At 39.9% G+C, this 20,847-nt stretch overlaps 1 protein-coding gene across 6 annotated transcripts in view; it reads right to left on the bottom strand.

The window, feature by feature from the left end:
- Positions 1-20,847, bottom strand: part of ARHGAP28 (Rho GTPase activating protein 28) — a 179,535-nt gene that overhangs the window by 2,765 nt on the left and 155,923 nt on the right. For all 6 annotated transcript variants that reach the window (XM_072152198.1, XM_072152197.1, XM_072152200.1 and 3 more), the window contains exons 4-14: positions 18,710-18,797; positions 18,400-18,542; positions 16,897-17,062; positions 16,718-16,809; positions 14,853-14,930; positions 13,459-13,621; positions 11,125-11,207; positions 10,181-10,378; positions 8,188-8,331; positions 5,654-5,781; positions 4,087-4,145 (exon numbers count right to left, since the gene is read on the bottom strand). In XM_072152198.1, the coding sequence (XP_072008299.1) occupies positions 4,087-4,145; positions 5,654-5,781; positions 8,188-8,331; positions 10,181-10,378; positions 11,125-11,207; positions 13,459-13,621; positions 14,853-14,930; positions 16,718-16,809; positions 16,897-17,062; positions 18,400-18,542; positions 18,710-18,797 (1,342 nt within the window). The remainder of the gene's footprint in view (positions 1-4,086; positions 4,146-5,653; positions 5,782-8,187; positions 8,332-10,180; positions 10,379-11,124; positions 11,208-13,458; positions 13,622-14,852; positions 14,931-16,717; positions 16,810-16,896; positions 17,063-18,399; positions 18,543-18,709; positions 18,798-20,847) is intronic.

The following is a 20,847-nucleotide window of genomic DNA, read 5'->3' as shown; positions in this document are numbered from 1 at the left end:
AAAAAATTATTACCTTTACCATATTTTGGCTCCAATAACTTTTTTATACTAAGAAGCAGGGAGTTGGCTAAGGTGTCATTTTTTCCGTGACAAGCTGATTTTTTTCATTGCTACCATTTTGGGTATTGTGCAACCTTTAGATCAGTCTGTATTACATTTTTATGTGTTGAGAAATGGCAAAAAAGTGGCAATTCAGACAGTAGAGTGCATTTTTCAGTCACAGGATTCAACGTTGGAAATAATCGGTTTTATATTTTTATAAATTGGGAATTTCAGGATGCGTTGATACCTAATATGTTTTTTTTTAATTATTTATTGCTTTATACGTGCTAGGGGCTTTTGGGACATTTTAATTAATTTTATTTTTAATTTTATTTTATTTGTTGTTTCGTTTTTACTTTTTTATATTTTTACAAAAGCAGCATATGAACTAATCGTCAAGTGATCACTAGTTCATACTAATGCACTGCAAAAAACATGTATTTATAGTCTGTTTAGCTGCCAAGATACTTCAGGACATACTTTACTGTAAGTGCTTTTTATTATACATGTAATTATATGTTTAAAAGATTACGTTTTTATTTTATTACAGTTAATAACTTTTACACAAAGTTAAAAAAAAAGAATATAAAAAGCAATATATCCTGTATTTAGAAGGCAGTGTTCTCTGACTATAAGTACAGGCGGTCACCTACTTAAAAACACCTGACTTACAGACAACCCCTAGTTACAGACGACCCATCTACCCACTGTGACCTTTGGTGAAGCTCTCTGAATGCTTTACTATAGCTCCAGACTGCAATAATCAGCTGTAAGGTGTCTGTAATAAAGCTTTATTAATAATCCTTGCTCCCATTACAGAAAAAAAATTGAAAATCCAATTGTGATTGGGGCAAAACATTAATTTTGTCTGGACCTACAATTATAAAATATACAGTACCGACTTACATACAAATTCAACTTAAAAACAAACCTAAAGAACCTATCTTGTACGTAAGCAGGGGACTGCCTGGATCCCACAGATAAAACAAGTTTTCCTAATGTCCTTTACAACTAGGATACAACCAGAAGTCCATTAACAGATGCTGAAAGTTGCTGAAGCTGCAGTAAACTTGAACAAAGGTTAGAAAATGAAGTGGACAATTACAGAGTCATTTATCATCTCTGATTTACAGATGTCCTGAGCTCTGGAAAATTGTTGCTCACTGCGCTTTGTTTGGTTTTGATCCAAGAGTCCGGCTATTATTAAATCACAAAACAGGAAAGAAGGCATTAGATGGAAAAATATCTGCAAAGACCTGGACAAAGCTGTAAAGAACTCAGAGTGGTTCTTTAAGACAATAATGAGATTTATACAGTGGCCCCTTAAGCAACAATGACCACAATACTTCCAGCCTACATCGGATGTTCCTGGGCCATTGTAACTTCATACCACATACATTTTACATGACAGATACAGAGCTGATTAGTGGGGGGCATTTCACTGGTAAGACACCTATGTATAACATAAGGGGCAAGTACTATCATTCAAAGGGTGCCGTAGAACTGAAGTGCATGTACTGACTAGCAGTACTTCTGCCTAAATCAGTTTTGTACTATAGGTTCTTTACTGCTATCTACAGTCATACTTAGCTTCCAGCAGCTGTTTTCAAAAACCAATACATTAATGACCTCATTAGTATGAGATCAGACAAAGCCTGACGCCCTGCACATACTGCTTTAGGGTGCAATCAGCATGTTCTGTCTTTAGCCGTGAGAACAGCTGTGCAGTATTACTTTCTATGGAGAGGGAGTCACCCTCTCCAGCGTGCCGCCGTATGCCCGCCCTACTTACGGCCCAGTGGGTGTACGCCCATGTGAATGTAGCCCTAAGATATCACAGTATCACTGTGCTCTAAACTGCCCAACATTATTTACTTTATTGGGACTTGTTCCCCATAACATGTTTGTGTGCATGAGGTCCGTGTGCTACCTGTTTTTTATCCGGGGAACAAAAGGCCCCTTTTTTATGTGCCCATGACCGGTGCATGCACCGTATCTTGACCGAGCTGACTGTCGGCACCGCAAATTATAGAGCAGGTCTTATTCCTGCCCATATTCGCAGCCTCAGCATTTATTTTGGTATTGGCAGTGTGAGTGACCCACCGATGGAAGCCACAAACAAGGGATTATGTTCCCACATTTGTGTGCATGAGGCCTAAGTTGTAAATGAAGCAGAAGGCCTCATGCCTTGAAGCAGAAGTGGTTTTTCCCAGAGTGTCACTTCTGCTTCATGCAGGCCCGGCGCCAGCACCTGGCCTACCCGGGCAAGTGCCGGGGCCCCGTGGTACTGGAGGGGCCCACTCGGGCCCCCGGATCAATTGTACCAGTGTCGCTATAACTGGTTCAGTGTGTCCGCTGGGGGAAAGGGGGGGTTCAGTGTGTCCGCAGGGGGAGGGGGGGGGTTCAGTGTGTCCGCAGGGGGAGGGGGGGGTTCAGTGTGTCCGCAGGGGGAGGGGGGGGGGTTCAGTGTGTCCGCAGAGGAGGGGGGGGGTGGTCAGTGTGCCCACAGAGGAGGGGGTGGTCAGTGTGTCCACAGGTGGAAGGGGGGTAGTCAGTGTGTCCGCAGGGGGAGGTGGGGGTTCAGTGTGTTCGCAGAGGAGGGGGGGTGGTCAGTGTGTCCACAGGTGGAAGGGGGCTAGTCAGTGTGTCTGCAGGGGGAGGGGGGGCAGTGTGGCTACTGGAGGGCGGCCCACGTAGGGGCCCACTAAGGCTCTGTCGCCCAGGGGCCCACTAAAACCTGGAGCCGGCCCTGGCTTCATGATGTTATTTGGTGTTGGTTTTACCCGCTGTACCCAATCTGACATTATCCTAAGGAAAGGTCATTAATGTCATAATCCTAAAATACTGCTTTAAAGGAAATCTAGCATCAAAATCAAGCAAGACAGACCAGGGACACTTACTCATAGATCCAGGTACTGTGACTGTGGTAATCCTCTTACATTTGGTATCCATTACCTCCTTCCTTCTAAAATCAACTTTTGCTGTAGCTTCACAGGCTGTTACACTGTCTGTACTCCCTCTGCTCCCTCAGCATATCCCCCTCCCTCTGTCTGGTGTTATCTCACACAGTGGTTGGGTGAAGTGCTCTTCCACAGTATAACAGCCTATGAAGTTACAGGAGGGTCTCTAGTAATTTGTGTGCATGAGGCCTAAGTTGTAAGTGAAGCAGAAGGCCTCATGCCTTGAAGCAGAAGTGGTTTTTCCCAGAGTGTCACTGCTGCTTCATGCAGGCCCGGCGCCAGCACCTGGCCAACCCGGGCAAGTGCCAGGGCCCCGGGGTACTGGAGGGGCCCACTCGGACCCCCGGATCAATTGTACCAGTGTCGCTATAAGACACTGGTACAATTGATCACCATCCGCTGTAGCTTCACAGGCTGTTACACTGTCTGTACTCCCTCTGCTCCCTCAGCATATCCCCCTCCCCCTGTCTGGTGTTATCTCACACAGTGGTTGGGTGAAGTGCTCTTCCACAGTGTAACAGCCTATGAAGTTACAGGAGGGTCTCTAGTAATTCCCACAGAGGCCTTTAGGCTCATTAGCATAATTTCAAAAGTTGATTTTAGAAAGAAAGAGGCCATGTAAAACAAATAATAGACGATTTCCGCAGTCACAGTGCCTGAATCTATGAGTAAGCTCCTAGTTTATCATGGTGGACTGTGATGGTAGATTTCCTTTAACGTTTATAGTATTTTAATTTGTGGGCATTGTGATGGGACTATGTATAATGAGTCTAGTTCAAACTACATAGAGAAATGTCTGCATTTTTCCTATGCATTATACCTCTCTTTACAATGCTGAGCAGAAATAAAAGCATAGATCCAATCCAATAACCGGACAGAACTTCATAGATCAGTAACTGCTACCACGTCCTAGCAGTTTGACATAAGAAATCCCTACTGAAAATGCTCCTCAGATGGCCTTGTGTCAATGATTATTAAAGTTCTTCATGTTTGGCACTGTTTTTAGGGCAGATTTTCTAGTATGGTTATTCCAATACATTATATAGAGACATCAAATACACAATTGAGGCAAAATCATCCTTACCTATGTTTCCTCCAATTTCATATATGCTTTGGTTTAGTGATTTATCAGAAGTGCCATGGCTGAAAAGCAAAAGAGAACATTTGATTGGAAACATCTCTATGTAGTTTTCTTTCATTCTAAATATGTAAAAGCATCCCATTGTTTGATATTACTTGGTCCCAGCTGTCGTCGCTGGCATCTCCAAGTTGTATTCTCTGGGGTGTACTAATAATTAGTTCCAGAAGTCTAACCAGACATTCTGATGCAAAATCATTTGGTTCCATTCTTATTCCTATAATGAATATAGCCTTCAACAATGATCCTCAGTTTATTACATAACCAGCGAAACCCATATGTCACCAGTAATATTTGTACCATTTATATGGTCTCTAGTAGAAAGGTTCTATATGTTTGTATGAGTAACGGCTGCAATGCAATCTAAATATCATCACTCAGTATATTAAAAGATTTCACATACTATATGTGCTTAACTGTAAGAGAATTGCACTGATCAACAATCAATACCAAAAGACAATAAGATCTTTCATATTGTAACACTGATATTTTAAGACCTCAAACATTCCATGCAATTTGAAATAAAGCTTTAGGCTGCATTGTACACACGACTTTTATGAAGACTTATTTGCCTCTATTGGAAAGAATTCTTATGTTTAGGCAGAAAATTTGGTGAGTATGCTGGAAAAATAGTCCATTGTATAATTTCACTAACTTTTCAACACATATTTTATAAATCGAATGAATATAAGAAACTTTGTAATGTATATTTTATTAGGAAAATATCATTTTTTTAGCTTTTATCCTCCTTCTGCTGAATTCAGTCTTGCTATCAAGATGGACAGAAGTTCACAGAGTTATTACCTAGAAGTGAATGGTAAGCAGGACTGGATTGAGTGCAGCTAGTCTCCATCCACCAGCTCTAAGACTACTGAGATTTTAAGCTAACGCCAGCATGGGCTAACACTGCTGAAATAAGGTGAATACATGTCATGTAATGGCCTGGGACAATGCCAACCTTTATGTAGACTCACTGATGTAGGCAAAGTTTGATAGGTAAGTTGCCACTACAGCAGGCACCATAAAGTAGTAACTAACATGCTATTTTACAGACTCCAAGATACTTCAACACCTTATTGGTTTAGCTTTTCCTTAAATGAGTTAACAGGATTTTAAAAATTCTTGGTTCATGGATAGTCTTTGAGATAACAGCCCCATCCCAATGAATAGAGCTGAGTATTGGAATCAGCGCCTGGGTGGTATCTCATTCCTTATATAAAATGGACAATTATAGAGCTATTTTAGGAAAAAAGATAAAGAAGAACTTTTGTTTTCTAATTTTGACCAATAGAAATACAACAACAAAGATTTAAATAACCTTAAGATTCCGTATTGTGATTATCTGATTGTTATTTTTATGACATTTTTTGGTAGCAATAATCATATAACATTCCTCCAAAAAACAGTTAGGATAACAGATCATCAAGTCATATGACAGAAAAATTGTCAAGGTATTATGTTGCATAAAATGAATATGAAGGGAAGGAAGCACGAGAACAGATTAGCACAGCACCTGTTTTCACACTGAAACCTCGCCAGGATGTCTTTGGCTTTTGTCCGACTGTTCAGCTGGATTGCCATGGAAACCTTTGAGTGCAATGGAGCATAGACTCTTATCACTCCTTCAGGTACATCACAGTGCTGAAATATAAAAGCAGAACAGAGCTGTAATAACCAGAACACAAGACAGCTTTGCTTCTTTGGGCTTAGACATGATGATGGACTTTGTACAAATTCAACCCAACAAGATAATCTTTTAACATCTAAGAACTCTACTTCTTGAATCTTCTGGATACAGCTTCTACCAGAAGCTAAATAAAAATCTAACCACAAAATATAACAAGAGAATGGTACTGGCTGGTTAAACGTTGGAATAGAGGGAATATTTCAAGCAATCACATGGTTATATTGACCTCACTAAATACTGACTCCCCAAAATACCATCCCTAAAGAATGATGATGATTGATGGTGAACCGCCATCATATCATTTCACAGCTAATGTGACAATCCCATGCACTTTTGTGTGATTCATCTGGCACCCCAACCTATTTCACTGCTCATTTTTCTCATTGGAAACTATAATTATACATAGAATTCTTATGGGAATATATCCACACATTATACCACATCTCAGATACCCTGTCTCAGATGATATAAAAAGAGATCTTTAAGGAAATACCATCCAATCTAGATATCTCGAAAGAACATTAGTCAAATGACAATTCCATACAGTTACTAGAGACTTTATCAAACTTCCTGCTGTATTTTCCACGTTATTTACATTACATGGATTCTTTTGTCTAGTCTGATGCATGTTCTTATATGGATGGCACATGATCAAAGTCATTACTGTAAATATTTGCCTGGAAAATGCCAGGAAATATGCTAATTTTAAATAATTTCCTAACCCATTGGTCTTGTCTAGATAAAGAATCCACACATATAGTTCAATGTAAAAGTGGGTTGCCTAAAAGCATAACTAAATTGTATAGATAGAGAAAGGGGTGGAGGCCCTGGGCTCACCCGTGACCCTAATTCCCTATTTAATTGCCTCAGTTGACCAGAAATGGTAAGAGACAACTTGAACAGATGGCAGATGAATACAGATGGACAACAGATAGACACAAGGGTGGTTAGGATAACTGGGTCATTAAATGGTGGCAAGGTACAGATTCAATAGGCAAAAGAGTGGTCAAAAACGTACCAAGAATCAGATACACAGTATATAGTAAAGCAGAAATAGAACAACAAATGCCAGAGTAGCTAACTGGCTAGGCTGTCCATTACTAAACCCACAGATGAGACACATACTTAGCTCCAAGAAGACACCACCCATATTTTCAGAGAACAAACTCCCAGCTCAACCAAGGTAACTGACTCTACAAAGAGGCTGTCAATTACAGCTCCCAGCAGAGAAGCCCTGGATGTGGTTCACAAAATTGCAGAAATCAATAGTAAAGATGATTATAGCAAACTTTGTAATATACTTTATTAAAAGACTATGGGGCATATTTATCAGGGCCTCTCCGCCACGTCAGTGGCATAGAAGCCCTGAAATAATTGCAAATGCTAGCTTATTGTTTAGCTCTCTCCACACCAGTGGGTCACGAAGAGGTGTGAAGGGGGGGGGGGTTTGTGGACGGTCGAGCGGAAGGCGCGGCTGGCCGGGAGTGGGCTGGCGCGGGACGTCACTGTCCCCGTGCCTGCACACTCGCTGCAGCCAGCGACTTTAGACATGTGATAAGTCACCGGCTGTGTTTATTTCTACGCTAGGCCCTGACAGGAACCTGCCCGATACATCAAGATGCTGAGGGGGTATAATTATACCCCTATATTCCTATGTCCTTTTTTTCCACCTTTCTTCCTTAATTAAGCAGTTTGTGTAATTCAGCTTTCTGTCCTGTATCTACTGACATCTGAGAGCTAAAAGAACCTGATGTGTGTAATGACTCTTTACAGACACTCCCTTGGATAGTCCCATCTCCTTAGAAAGGTAAATCATCAAAGGAATCTACAGCTATGGAAAAAGTCAGTCATTAGCCTTCATATCTGCCTAACGTAGGTGGATCTCAGAAGGCTTTCAGATACACTACAGGACAAAAGCTGAAAAATAAGCTTCTTTACAGTTAGTTTATCACCTGCTTTGTTTATTTCTGAAATAAAAAATGAGCTTCAAAGGTTCTGTTAATATTCTTAATATGTTTTTGGGACTAGGGAAATTAGCCAACAAGAACAGAGACTGAGTTTAACTTTTATATCAATCCTTACTTATACAGGGTCAGATTAAAACCAGTTCCCAACAGGAAGAAAACAAACCACAATTATGTATGAGACCAGTTGCTTAGATACAAAATACCAATGAACGCTCACCCATCATCCATGAGCTATTGTATGCTATGTTTTTCAGGCTTTTAATTTTTAGCAATATTTTACAATTATTTTTATATAGTTTTATATTTGTGACTTTTAGCTAAGCATAGAACAAATGGAAAATCAAACAAAAATGGATGTTATTTTGTCCTAAGGATGAAAATGGCAAGACTTACCTCTCTTCTTTCAGGCCTTTCACGCTCCATTGTCTTTCTCCTTAATAGTTTCCTTACACTCTTATCAAATGTAAGCTGCTTCTTGTTATTGTTCAACGCCGCCTCGTTCATTTTACGCACTTGTGAAATCAGAAAGGCTGGAACCTATAATAATATAGGAAGTAAACAATAAGATAGCTATACAACTGGTTTTACTCTATCAGATCCTTTTTGTGACCTATAAAATGAATAGGTTGCAGACTTGTTTGTGTAATTTGGTGAAAATGTGTCCTGTGAGTTTTATAGCAGAACCTTATGAGAAGGCTTAGGTTTCATTACAACTTTACTTTCCAGCAGGTTTCGTGCTTCTCTTTATATGCATTTATTGCCAAAGGCATAGAGAGATGTGATGAATGGTAAGTACTGCTGGAAGTTTATGCACCATGTGGAATGGAGTCGGCAGACAATACGTGTGTCTTTCTCACCTACTTGTTTGAACTATAGCCAACATACAGTAATATGAATAGATTACATATTTTTCGAACTCCAAAAAGTACAATACTTCCAAGATTGCTGGACATTGTGCACTTTCATGGTAAAATAATCCGTTGGAACTCAAGAAGACTAGGAGACTATTGAATCCATGAATGTCTACCAGCATAGCCACTGCCGCGAAATGTACATGGTTCCCATACGTATGAATGGATGATCAAATAATGCAGGGGCTGTGTCACATATTTTTGTTTGAATTAATTTAAGAAAATATTACTGTATATATGGCTGCTGTAAAAACTATAACTCTCTTATACAATATAGTCCACCTCACATTGAGTTGTGTCGCCCCGTCACTGTAGGTCTACAGCAGGCATGTGCTTGTGGTTGGGACGGCACCGCTCTGAATGCAGAGACTGGCAGTAATGGACAGTTTTGTGGCTGAACGAGAGTGTAGAAAGAGAACCCCTTTAATGAGAAACTACCATGCAAAGGGCAAACAAGAAATTTATAACCCATTTCAATAGTATTTTATTGGTATTTTTCCATAAAACTTTGGTCATCTGATCATTTTATTTTAGGGTCTTTTGTCATTTCCCCTGCATTATGCCATAAGAGGTAGGAATTTTCTGGTGCGTTATCATTTAATAAATGATTGGTCCGGCTCCTATTATGCTGAAGAAGTGTTCTACTAGCTTTCTTTATGTGGTATACATTGTTGAAACTATTCTATACCATAGAATGACACTGGAATCTGAATGTGTTGAACATATACTATATGTATATATAGTACATATACCATATGTTTTCTGGAAACCTCATACAGGCACTATATAAAGTAGTATAAAAGGCATTGGGGCAGATTTACTTACCCGGTCCATTCGCGATCCAGCGGCGCGTTCTCTGCGCTGGATTCGGGTCTGGCCGGGATTCATTAAGGTAGTTCCTCCACCGTCCACCAGGTGGCGCTGCTGCGCTGGAAAGCATCGGAACGCACTGGAGTTCACCGAGCCGGGCAGAGTGAAGGTAAGTGCAAGCTCCGCGACACATTTATTTTTAAAATGCGGCGGTTTTTCCGAATCCGTCGGGTTTTCGTTCGGCCACGCCCCCTATTTCCGTCGCGTGCATGCCAGCGCCGATGCGCCACAATCCGATCGGGGCAATTCAGGGGAAATCGGCGCAAATCGGAAATATTTGGGTAACACGTCGGGAAAACGCGAATCGGGCTCTTAGTAAATGACCCCCATTATGTTTATTCCAATGCTAAAACTGGAACAACATAGAAGAGGTCTATAATGCATAATGAACTTTTTTTTTTCCACTAATACATGATCAATATTCCTCTTCCTTCACTGAATTTCTTGATTATAAAACACTATTTGTACAATTCAGTGTAAAACAAAGGATTACAGTCATGGAAAATAAATGACAGTCGGCTTTATTAAATGATATTTTATTACACAAGAGCCTATTTGTTCAATAATATTTGACAATAATATTTGTACGGAAAAGTTTTCCTCACCGTCCATAAAATGTCCTGGTACCTAATTAAAAGTCGGACAATGTGTGCAGTAGATGCTGCTGCCTTCATCTCTTCCTGGTTGGCACTTTTGCCTTTGTATATAAACAGGTTTGGTGCAAGGATCATGGATACATTCCACAAACTCATTTTGTTTTTTTCTTCATTTGACACAACTTTTTTCAGGAAGTGAAGTAAAGCCTAATTAAAAAGACAGTGAAAGTAATATCTATTATGAATTATTATTGCCCGACAGTAGAATAACAGATGATATTTCATTCTAGGTGTTTGAGTCAGGTTGAAAAAAAATGTGTTCTCTTATCAGAAAGGCACCTATTGCAGAAATGAGCCTATAAATTCTGCCGGTAAAGCCACCAGCGGGATTTAAATGCTGACGCGCACACACCACCAACATTTTCCTAAGGATTAATGCTCCAAGTGACGTCATCCAATATTTATGGGGAGGGAGTTACCAGCGGGAGTTTGGTAAGCCAAACCCAAACTTCTGGATGAAGTCCGGGTATGGAACCCAAACTCACAACATTTGGCACCGACTAATGGAATGGAATCTTCCACTCCGCATTGATTTCCATATACGGAAGGTTGCATTTCTCTGCTGTTTGATAATGGAATAGGAAAGTTAACATGCTGAACACAGGTGTGAACTGAGCCTTATTATAATTATAGTTACATTAATAACTGCAGGTAGGATTGATATTACTCAAGATTTTCCTTTATTAAAGATCCATTATGAGATACAGAAAGTCTTGAGCTTCCATGTGTCTTTAATTTATTGTCAAGGGCTGCCAATTGAAGTATCCCAATTTTTTTCTGGATAGACAATGCAAATATAATCAACATGTGAAAAGATTACAGAGAACTTGCATCTTAGTCCTTGTAGGAAATGCATAGAAATATTTTGTAATGCTGTTTCTAATTGAATTTACCTTGGCAGTATCTCTGTTGGCATCAGGCAGAAGCATGATTAATAGGTGAAGAGCTTGCAGCTGCAATTTGATCTTGGAGATTTCTAAAGAAATGAAAATATCTGATATAAGAATTCTTATATGAAAGTCTGAAATTTGATTAGTTCCTCAGAAAAGGCTTGCTGTGTTCTCATGAGGATTTGTTTTATACAACGTCTCAGAGCTGAAAGATTACCCTGTCATAATTCTGCCTCTGACATCACTGGATAACATAAATTACGCATTATCTAAAAGAAAATACTCTGGGCAAACTGGACTTAATGTTATATGATTGACCTACAAAGGTATCTACAGTGTCACGGTAGACAATATCTACAAACAAAGACTCACATGGTAAAAAAGAAACAAGTGTCCTCAGAAAACACTTTTCAAAGTTAAAAGTTACCTGCGGTTCAGGCTAATAGTTGATAAGGATATTCTCAGCCCAGCAGGATTTAGTTTAGTGCAGTGAAACATTTTCTATGGCTTTGAAATGTTCCACGCACCATACAATCTATTACCTGTGTGCATACAATGTCTATGTACAAAACTCAACTGACTACAACTGCAGTAATCTTTTGATCTTGGTTGCTATATTCAGATAGCATTATGATCTTAGTCTCTCTTCATCTATAGCGGAATGAGCAGGATCTGACATCATCATGATGTTACAGGCCGCCTGCCTAATGCAAGCACTCTGGCACCCTGATATACGGGCAGGGGTGTAACTAGGAGAGACAGGGCCCCATAGCAGACTTCTGAAAGGGGTCACTCTTCCCCCCTAAACATGTGGCTTAGGGGGATCCATTTTGTTCCGTTTTCCCTTCCAGAAATGTTGGGAGGTATGCGTATAGATTATACACATCATATATTTACACACATATAGCATATAGACACATACAGAAAATACATAGATATACAGTACCATAAGCAGTGTATACACACATATATGAAGTACCATATATACACATGAATCATATACACAGACATACAGCTTATACACATCACAAATACACAGCAAATACACACATACATGCAATACCATATACAAACATACAACATATACATACAGCACAAACACACACCCATGCTGCATATACAAACCCAATATCTCAGATGCCGAGGCCCCCTGACAATGCGGGCCCCATGGAAGCTGCTATGGCTGATACCCCTGTATTTACACCTCTGTCTACAGGCATAGCAACCGCAGCTTGGATCCATTCAGTTAACAGCTAAGTCGAGGGAATTACCAATCTGATTTTGATTAAAAAAATCAAATCAATTTTAAATGGGAAAACCCCTAAAAATAATATAAATTTATTTTATCATACAATCTGACCTTCAGACCCACAGACATTCAGGGCTATTCAGACTGGTAGTTTTGATGGATTAATAAATTTTTGTGCAGGCTCTTCATACATTGGTTCACATCTTGAATACAACTCCTCAGGGACTCCCAGTACAAGCACAAGGCTCTGCCATGTACATGATGCTGGAGGTAAATAATGTAGACTTAAGAAGTACAAGATCTTGAGAACCCTGAGGAATTAATATCTAAAAGTAGAACTTTCCATTATACAAAGTAGAACATTGATTTACTAGAACTGGAATATTGATTTAATGTCTAAAACAGAACCAGATAAAGGGGGACGGGGAGGGGTCACAGTTGGCACACTCAGCTATTCACAAACAAGGGAGATGGATTGTGAACGAATATTTTATTTGGTATCTCTGGAACACAATGCATTTCGGAGTCCAAAATGACTCCTTTATCAAATGGTATGAGACTGGGCTTCTACTTTCCCTCCTCCTACTTCTGGAAGATGAAGCTACTTCTGAATTCCAGGAACTGCTGAAGTTAGCCTGGAACTACTTCAGCGGTTCCTGGAATTCAAACTGGTAAAAGTAGTTTTATCTTCCAGAAGTAGGAGGAGGGAAAGTAGAACCCCATTCTCAAACCACTTGATAAAGGAGTTGTTTTGGACTCCGAAACGCATTGTGTTCCAGAAATACCAAATAAAATATTCGTTCACAATCCATCTCCCTTGTTCATGAATACCTGAGTGTGCCAACTGTGACATACCCCCCCTTTATCTACCGAACAAGATTCCAGACCGTGTTTTGACGGCCCCTGTCTGTAGGCAGCCCCTGGAGGCCCTGGTACCAGTTCCAACACGCCCTTAAATAGAGTTGTGCCTAATCTAGTACAACTGGATCTGGTGAGCCTCGCTTCAACCCTTCTAAATACTACCATTGGCTTTGACAATAATACTACTCTTTGAGCACTTTCTATGCAAAATTAAACCAGGTACTTACTTTCTACTAAAGTAGTAAAGGCGGGGAGATACTCCATTGTAAACAAAGGTGTGGGCAGTTCTCTTATGAACATCTTTAGAAGACCAGCCGCATCATTGTTTCGAACCTTCTTCCAGTCAAATGTGTTATCATTAAATTTTGATTCCATTTCTTCACGGAGACTCTGTAAATACAGACAATCTGTTAATTCAGTATTGTGTTACTCAAAATCAAAATTCTGTAAATTTATGTAAAGGTTTTGTGAAATCCATTGGTTTAGCAGTCTCTGATTAATAATCTTTTGGTAAATCGACATATAAACAGTGGTCAAAACTTTGATGTTATAAATCTGTTTTCTGATGCTTAAAGGAAATCTGCCATCAGTTTTACTGGGGAACTTTTACTATAATAATATTCCGTGATTGCAATGATCAATTATGCTAATTAGTTGGGGACGCTCCCGCTATGTCACTGCAGCACCTCAGAGCATATAGCTTCTAGTTAATTCACTCCCCCGTTCCAATTTAAGTATCAGAAGGGGGGAGTGAATAAATTAAACAGGGCGGTCCGGTAATGTAGCCCAGACTAATTAGCATAATTTTTATAACACTATGTAAAGTTAGAATAAAAAAAGGCCTCAGGAACTTCTTAGTAGTAGGATGCATATACCATCTACCATCAATTTTGAACTAAAAAATTGAATGGTATCAGCATTTTTTTAACCTCTACAAAATCCATGCTTGTTTTTTCTGAATATTTTACACTTCATTTTTTACATCTCTTTGCATTGTGCTAATTTTTCATACACAACATGATATTAAAAAAACACTATTTTTAAAATAGAAATGTTTTGTTATATGTCTTTCTTGGGATGAATAAATCATATTGTGATTTACCTCATGAAAAAGGTTATACATTGTGCAGCACTACTGGTAGTAACTACTGCTACCAAATTTTGTTCTACTAATGCTACTCAATTGTGCATTTGAATTGTTGAAAATTTAGTTGAAGAATTGTATGGAAAAGTGCACATTAAAACACACAGCTCTGATTACTCTCTGTGATACTGATGAGCCGTGCACCTGTGTGACATCACATGATCATGGATGAGTTTTCATCCACAGGAAGTAGACATTGAGGCTTCCTACAGGATGAAAACAACACAAATCTAGAAAAACAGTGAGGACTTGATACAGAAAGTATATTGATGCTGTACACCTTCGAGTGTTATTTTCCTCTTTTCCTTTATTTTGACTTATATTAGTAAAATGAAAAAAAATAAGAATTTATTTAAAAAAATGTATATAGAAAAATAGCATAGTTTTTCATTGCACAGAAAATATCATTATCAATTAATTATCAATTAATACAACTTTATATTTCAGATCACTAAAGTTGTAAAATTAAAAAACTACCTTAACCCGTGATGCGGAGCCTGGAACTCGCAGTATTCCTTCAGTCTCTAGACCCGTTTCCTCAAGCCGCTGCAATAACTAACAGATAACATGTATAACATTATGAAATGATTATTCTTAATTCACTAAAAACATATGCAAATATAAATAATTAAAAGTATGAAAGTATTAAAACTTCTAGCAAGGGCTTCTATTTGCAGGATTTTCAGCTATGACTTTAAATTTCTGACACGAGCTTGGCGCTTACCATGCGCGCGGCTCTCCTTCACTTCCTATGTAGCCGCGCGCACAGTCGCGCGCATGGTAAGCGCCGAGCGCGTACCTCCCTGCGCCGGCTATACAGTTTAAAAAGTGTTTTAAACCACGATACCGCGGTTTAAAACACTAACAAAAACAAGCTCCGGCACCAGCTCAGCCTGAGCTGGTGCTCGGTGTTTTCTTCTGAAACCTGCCACTTCAAGTGGTAGGTTTCCTTTAAAATGCTGCTCGAGTCCACACCCCCAGTAACACCCAAGATCTGTGCCGGCACTGATAATGGGTGTTGACTCTTTAATTGTCACCAGCAAAGTCGTGACCTGAACCTGAACTTCTGATGAACTTTGCGTTTCAGGTACACTAAACACTATTATAAACAACCCAAGAAAATATTTTGATGAATTCTTCATACTTAAACCTCTATGTTTGGTATAGCTTGTAGAAACTGAGAAAAAAACCTGATTTAGTTACAGTATATACTCGAGTATAAGCTGACCCGAGTATAGGCTGAGGTACCTAATTTTAACACAAAAAACTGGGAAAACCTATTGACTCGAGTATAAGCCGAGGGTGGGAAATGCATTGGCCACAGCCCCCGCAGTATATAGCCTGCCTGCCCCCCCAGTATATAGTCTGCCAGCCCCTGTAGTACGTAGTCCGCCAGCCCCTGTAGTATATAGTGTGCTAGCCGCTGTAGAATATAGCAAACCAGACCCTTTGGTATATAGCCTGCCAGCACCTCCTGTATTTAGCCTGCCAGCCCCTCTAGTATATAGCCCGCCAGCCCCTCCAGTATATAGCCCACAAGCCCATGTAGTATATAGCCTGCCAGCTGTGCTAGTATATAGCCTGCCAGCCCCATCTTATATACAGCCTGCCAGCCCCTGCAGTAAATAGGCCTGCCAGCCCCTTTAGTATATAGCCTGCCAGCCCCTCTAGTATATAGCTTGCCAGCCCCTCTAGTATATAGCCTGCCAGCCCTTGTAGTATATAACATGCCAGCCCATCTAGCATATAGCCTGCCAGCCCCTGTAGTATATAGCCTGCAAGTTCCTGTAGTATATAGCCTGGCAGCCCCCTGTAGTATATAGCCTTCCAGCTCCCCTGTAGTAAAAAAAATTAACACTGTACTCACCTTTCCGATGCCCCCCATAGGTCCTCTTCTTGCTTTGGATCCTCTTGGGATCATTTAGATCCTCTTCAGGTCCTTTGGTCTTCTTTGGTTCCTTCGGTCTTCTTCAGGTCCTCTTCGGGTCATCATGCTTGGTTGGTACACACAATATGTAAGCCGCTTGCTGTGAGGGGACCCGAAGAGAAGCAGAACAACCTGAAGAGGAGCCGAAGAGGAGCCGAGGGACCTGAAGAGGCACCAGAGCATTTAAAGCAAGAAGAGGACCTACAGGGGGCGTTGGAAGGTGAGTACAGTGTTATTTTTTTTCATAGACTCGGGTTTAAGCCGAGTTAGGGTTTTTCAGCACAAATTTTGAGCTGAAAAACTCGGGTTATACTTGAGTACATTGCCAAACAATGCACAGTGCAGTATTTTCTTTCCATTAAAGTTATATAAGAACTTTCTTCAAAACTGTATTTACTGTCTATGGTATACTTACTTTTTGAAAGATTAAGGGGACCTTTGTGCCAGGTACTTTCTTTCGATCAATTTCCAATAATGTTGTCAAAGAAACTCCAAAAAGGCCACTTTCTAAAAAACATAAAAGGCACCAAGCTAAATTACTACCAAGCCGAAACATCCATATTAATACAACAAACTGACAATATCATACTTTACCTCTTCCTTTAACACGCAGAACTCTATTCCTTTTTAATTCAATGCCCAAAGCATCATAGAAAGCTGTTAATTCGATTAAGGAAAGATACCGTATTTTTTTCATATCTTCAGAAGATAAATCTTCAACCTCTGTAAGCCCAAATCTGCTTTTCCAAACAATGAATTTCTGAAAGATAATGACAGGAATTTTCTGAATGGTTGACTTTCAATATAAAATTAAACCAAGTAAATAGAAGAAGTTATTTCAAGATTTCATGCATGGATAACATATAATAGCTATAAATTGATATAGTTGAACCTTTAACCTCAACTAAATGTCTGAAAGAATAAGAAAAGAAAGACAACCCAGAGCAGAAATCTCCCAGAATTCTTTTCTTCCTCAGAGTTTGTAGAGACCTTTTCCGAAGATACATACAATGGGGCACATTTACTAAGGGTCCATGGGATGCATTTTCGTCGGGTTTTGCAGGTTTTTTCCGTTTTGCCCTGAATTGCCCCGGGTTTTTGCGCACGCAATTGGATTGTGGCACATCGGCGCCGGCTTGCATGCGACACAATTCGGGGGGCGTGAATGAGTGACAACCCGACAGATTCGGACAAACCGCGGAATTTAAAAAGCAAATTGTGTCGCAAGATCAGCACTCACATGCATCGGGAAGAAGAAGGTGAACTCCAGTGGACCTCAGCTGGGGAAGCGACACGCAGGCACTACCAAAGTAATCTCCGTGTGATAATATATACGCATCCTAATGAACTATATGTGACCACAAAAAAGACAAAGGTGGATGCGTATATAGGATCAAACAATAGTATCAATATTTATTAATTCATCAAAAGACAATATATAAAGGACAAACAACATAAAAACACTTAAAAATACATCCAATGGATGTATATGACTACCCAGGGCAGATGGTGCCCTGAACTCCCTATCCCAAACTAATCAATCAAATATCTGCATACAGGAAATGGGTACAATAGAAATTCGAATATAAACAGTATGAGGTCAATGGAATATATAAAGTGACCTGTGCAGAAAAAAGTGCGTTGATAATAATATCCCTGAGCCTGATCATACAATACCAAAATGATAACAAGGTATGCAGGGTGAGAAAAGGATGCGAGTAGGCTAACAGGAACAGACAGACGGTCTGCCTCACTCCCCCCGTCTGTTCCTGTTAGCCTGTCCTGTATATATTGTTAGCCTGTCCTGTATATATTGTCTTTTGATGAATTAATAAATATTGATACTATTGTTTGATCCTATATACGCATCCACCTTTGTCTTTTTTGTGGTCACACAAGCAGGAAATTGGATGCATGATCTTAGTGAATTGCAGCAGAACCGAATCCTCGTCAGACAACACACAGCGGGGATCGTGACGGGACGGGTAAGTAAATGTGCCCCAATATTTCAGGATGTTATAGATACCAGCATCACATGTGCTTTCTAATGTCACCTTACAGACAATCTACCTCATTAATAATTCTATAGGCACTTACCGGTAAAATGCAGTCATCTTTTTTAATTCTTTGGTTTGTCTGCTTCTCTTTATCATCTGGAACAATAGTCTCTGAAAATGATACTTCAAAAGAAAGTTCTTCTGCCACTGCAGGGTTAATTTTTTCTAAAGTGCAGCTGTTAGCTGAAATACAAAGAGACAGTTTGGGAATTATACAGAATTATCATTCAATCATGTATCTTCTTTGATGATACAACTGATGGTCATGTGTAATTATCTAAACTTGTAAATGCTAAAATGCTTCAAAGCAGTGAAAAATAATGAAAGACTGATTGCAAGAACAAACTTACAAGTGACAGGTTTCCGTAAGGGTTTTTTCATGGAGATTGGAGCCCCATTTGTTGCGAGAGGTGATACTGGTATGGTGTCAAATGTGGGCTGTAAAAATATAAAACATTATTATTTATATAAACATAAAATACTGAAATGCATTTCAAGACATCTGGACTTAAAATGTGCCTCCCTATTCAAGAAACTATGCAGGAGTTAAATTCCCCCCAAACTGTTACTCATCACGTAAACAAATGATATTATCAAGACAAAACATGTCTCAATGAATATAATAGAAGAGTCTCTAGCCTTCAATCTGGTGTAGAATCCTGCTATAACCCACGCCAATAGTCAATCTGCTAGGGCCGCCTTGTCATACCCATTTGGTGTGAGGGTGGAGTGGGGGAAAGTCACAATCAAGGGAACATAATGACATGGGGAGACATAATTGATTAAGAAAGCTTGGGGAGAGCTTGACTTCAGTGCTATACTCTTTGCATCCTCAACGTTATGCAACCATACCTGTATTATTTCTTACTTTTTTGGATGATGCCACCACCCTGGGCCATGAAAGAAACATGATCAGGAAGGTTGGAAACTGCTTGACAACATACTGGTAGTGGTTTATTTGTTCTGCTAACAGGTTCCCTATTTTCTTTTCCTGCTTGTTCAACCTATAGGCTGTATTTACTCAAAACACATGACTTGAATTTTGAAATGCACAACAAGCCCATATACATTTTCACCAAAACACATGCGTTTTGTAAGTCAAATAAGTCAATAAGTTAAACCTTACCAAATACATGTCTTGGTGAAAACCCATATGAATTTTCAATTCCTTTTTGCCTTACAATGCAATACAAACTAATTGGGGGGGGGCATTTACTAATTACTTTCCATACGTTTCTTGTCCTTTCTTGTTTTCCTTGCTGTGCCTGGTTCACCATTTTTATGAAGTGTCGGCACCACAATTTTGCTCCTTTTCAGACACTCTCACCATTTTTTTGGTCGGTCAATTTGATCACAACTTGTGATTCTAAACACTTTTACATGCACTTTTAGTTTATTTAACAGTTTTTTGGTGCAATGTGCAATTTGTCACACACTAAGACCCCAAAAAAGTAAGACTATCTAGTTCTATTTCCGCTTCATGAATGTGAAATCATTTCAGAGCCTTTTCTGTTGTGCAACAATTTATTAATCCCTTGCACCACAATCTAACCACAAAAAAACTACCCTGCGATGATAAATGCCCCTCACTGGCCCACATTTATTAAAGCCCCTGCACCAGTTTTTTGTCCAACTTTACAGAGGAAACTGCTTGCCCATGTATTTATAAAGTGCCCATATTACATTTGTGTCTATACCCAACGCAACACTGTATATTATTCCCAACATGACACAAACTTCTGCACCATCGGACGGTGCAACACATTTATCATGGCGTGTCTACCAGAACTGTGTCACACGCTAAGGGTTTAGGGAGAGTTGTTGCACTCTGTCGGAGCAGTGCAGGGGCGTCAGATGCATCAAGAGCGGGCACCACATTTCACAAATCTAATGCACTCTGCACACTCTACTCTGTTTTTGATAAATGTAGGCCATTGGGGGTCATTTACTAAGGGCCCGATTTGCGTTTTCCCGACGTGTTACCCGAATATTCCCTGTATTGCCCTGGGATTTTGGCGCACGCGATCGGATTGTGGCGCATCGGCGCCGGCATGCACACGACGGAAATCGGGGGCGTGGCCAAACGAAAACCCGACGGATTCGGAAAAAACGCCGCATTTAAAAAAAAAAAATGTGTCGCGAAATTTGCACTTACCTTCACCAGGAATAGGCGGGTGAATTTCAGGGCATTCCAGCGGGCCTCGGCGGACTTCAGCGCAGCAGTGACATCTGGTGGACGGCGGAGGAACTACCTTAGTGAATCGCCGGAAGACCTGAATCCACCGCAGAGAACGCGCCCCATTGTGTGAACACAGCCTCAGATTCTTTTCAGAAAATGCAGTTTTTTCCAATTAGAATGCACTAATGATGTAGAGTTCTACCCAAAATTACGCTGCTTCAAGCTTTACACTTGTAGGGTGTTGACTACATCCTTTCAGCTGTGTATATAGAATATTATACATGTTATGGTCATATTTTAATAGAGAAT

This window comes from Engystomops pustulosus, chromosome 5 (assembly GCF_040894005.1).
Source record: "Engystomops pustulosus chromosome 5, aEngPut4.maternal, whole genome shotgun sequence".
Lineage (NCBI taxonomy): Eukaryota > Metazoa > Chordata > Amphibia > Anura > Leptodactylidae > Engystomops > Engystomops pustulosus.
This window is presented reverse-complemented; position numbering and strand designations above follow the sequence as displayed.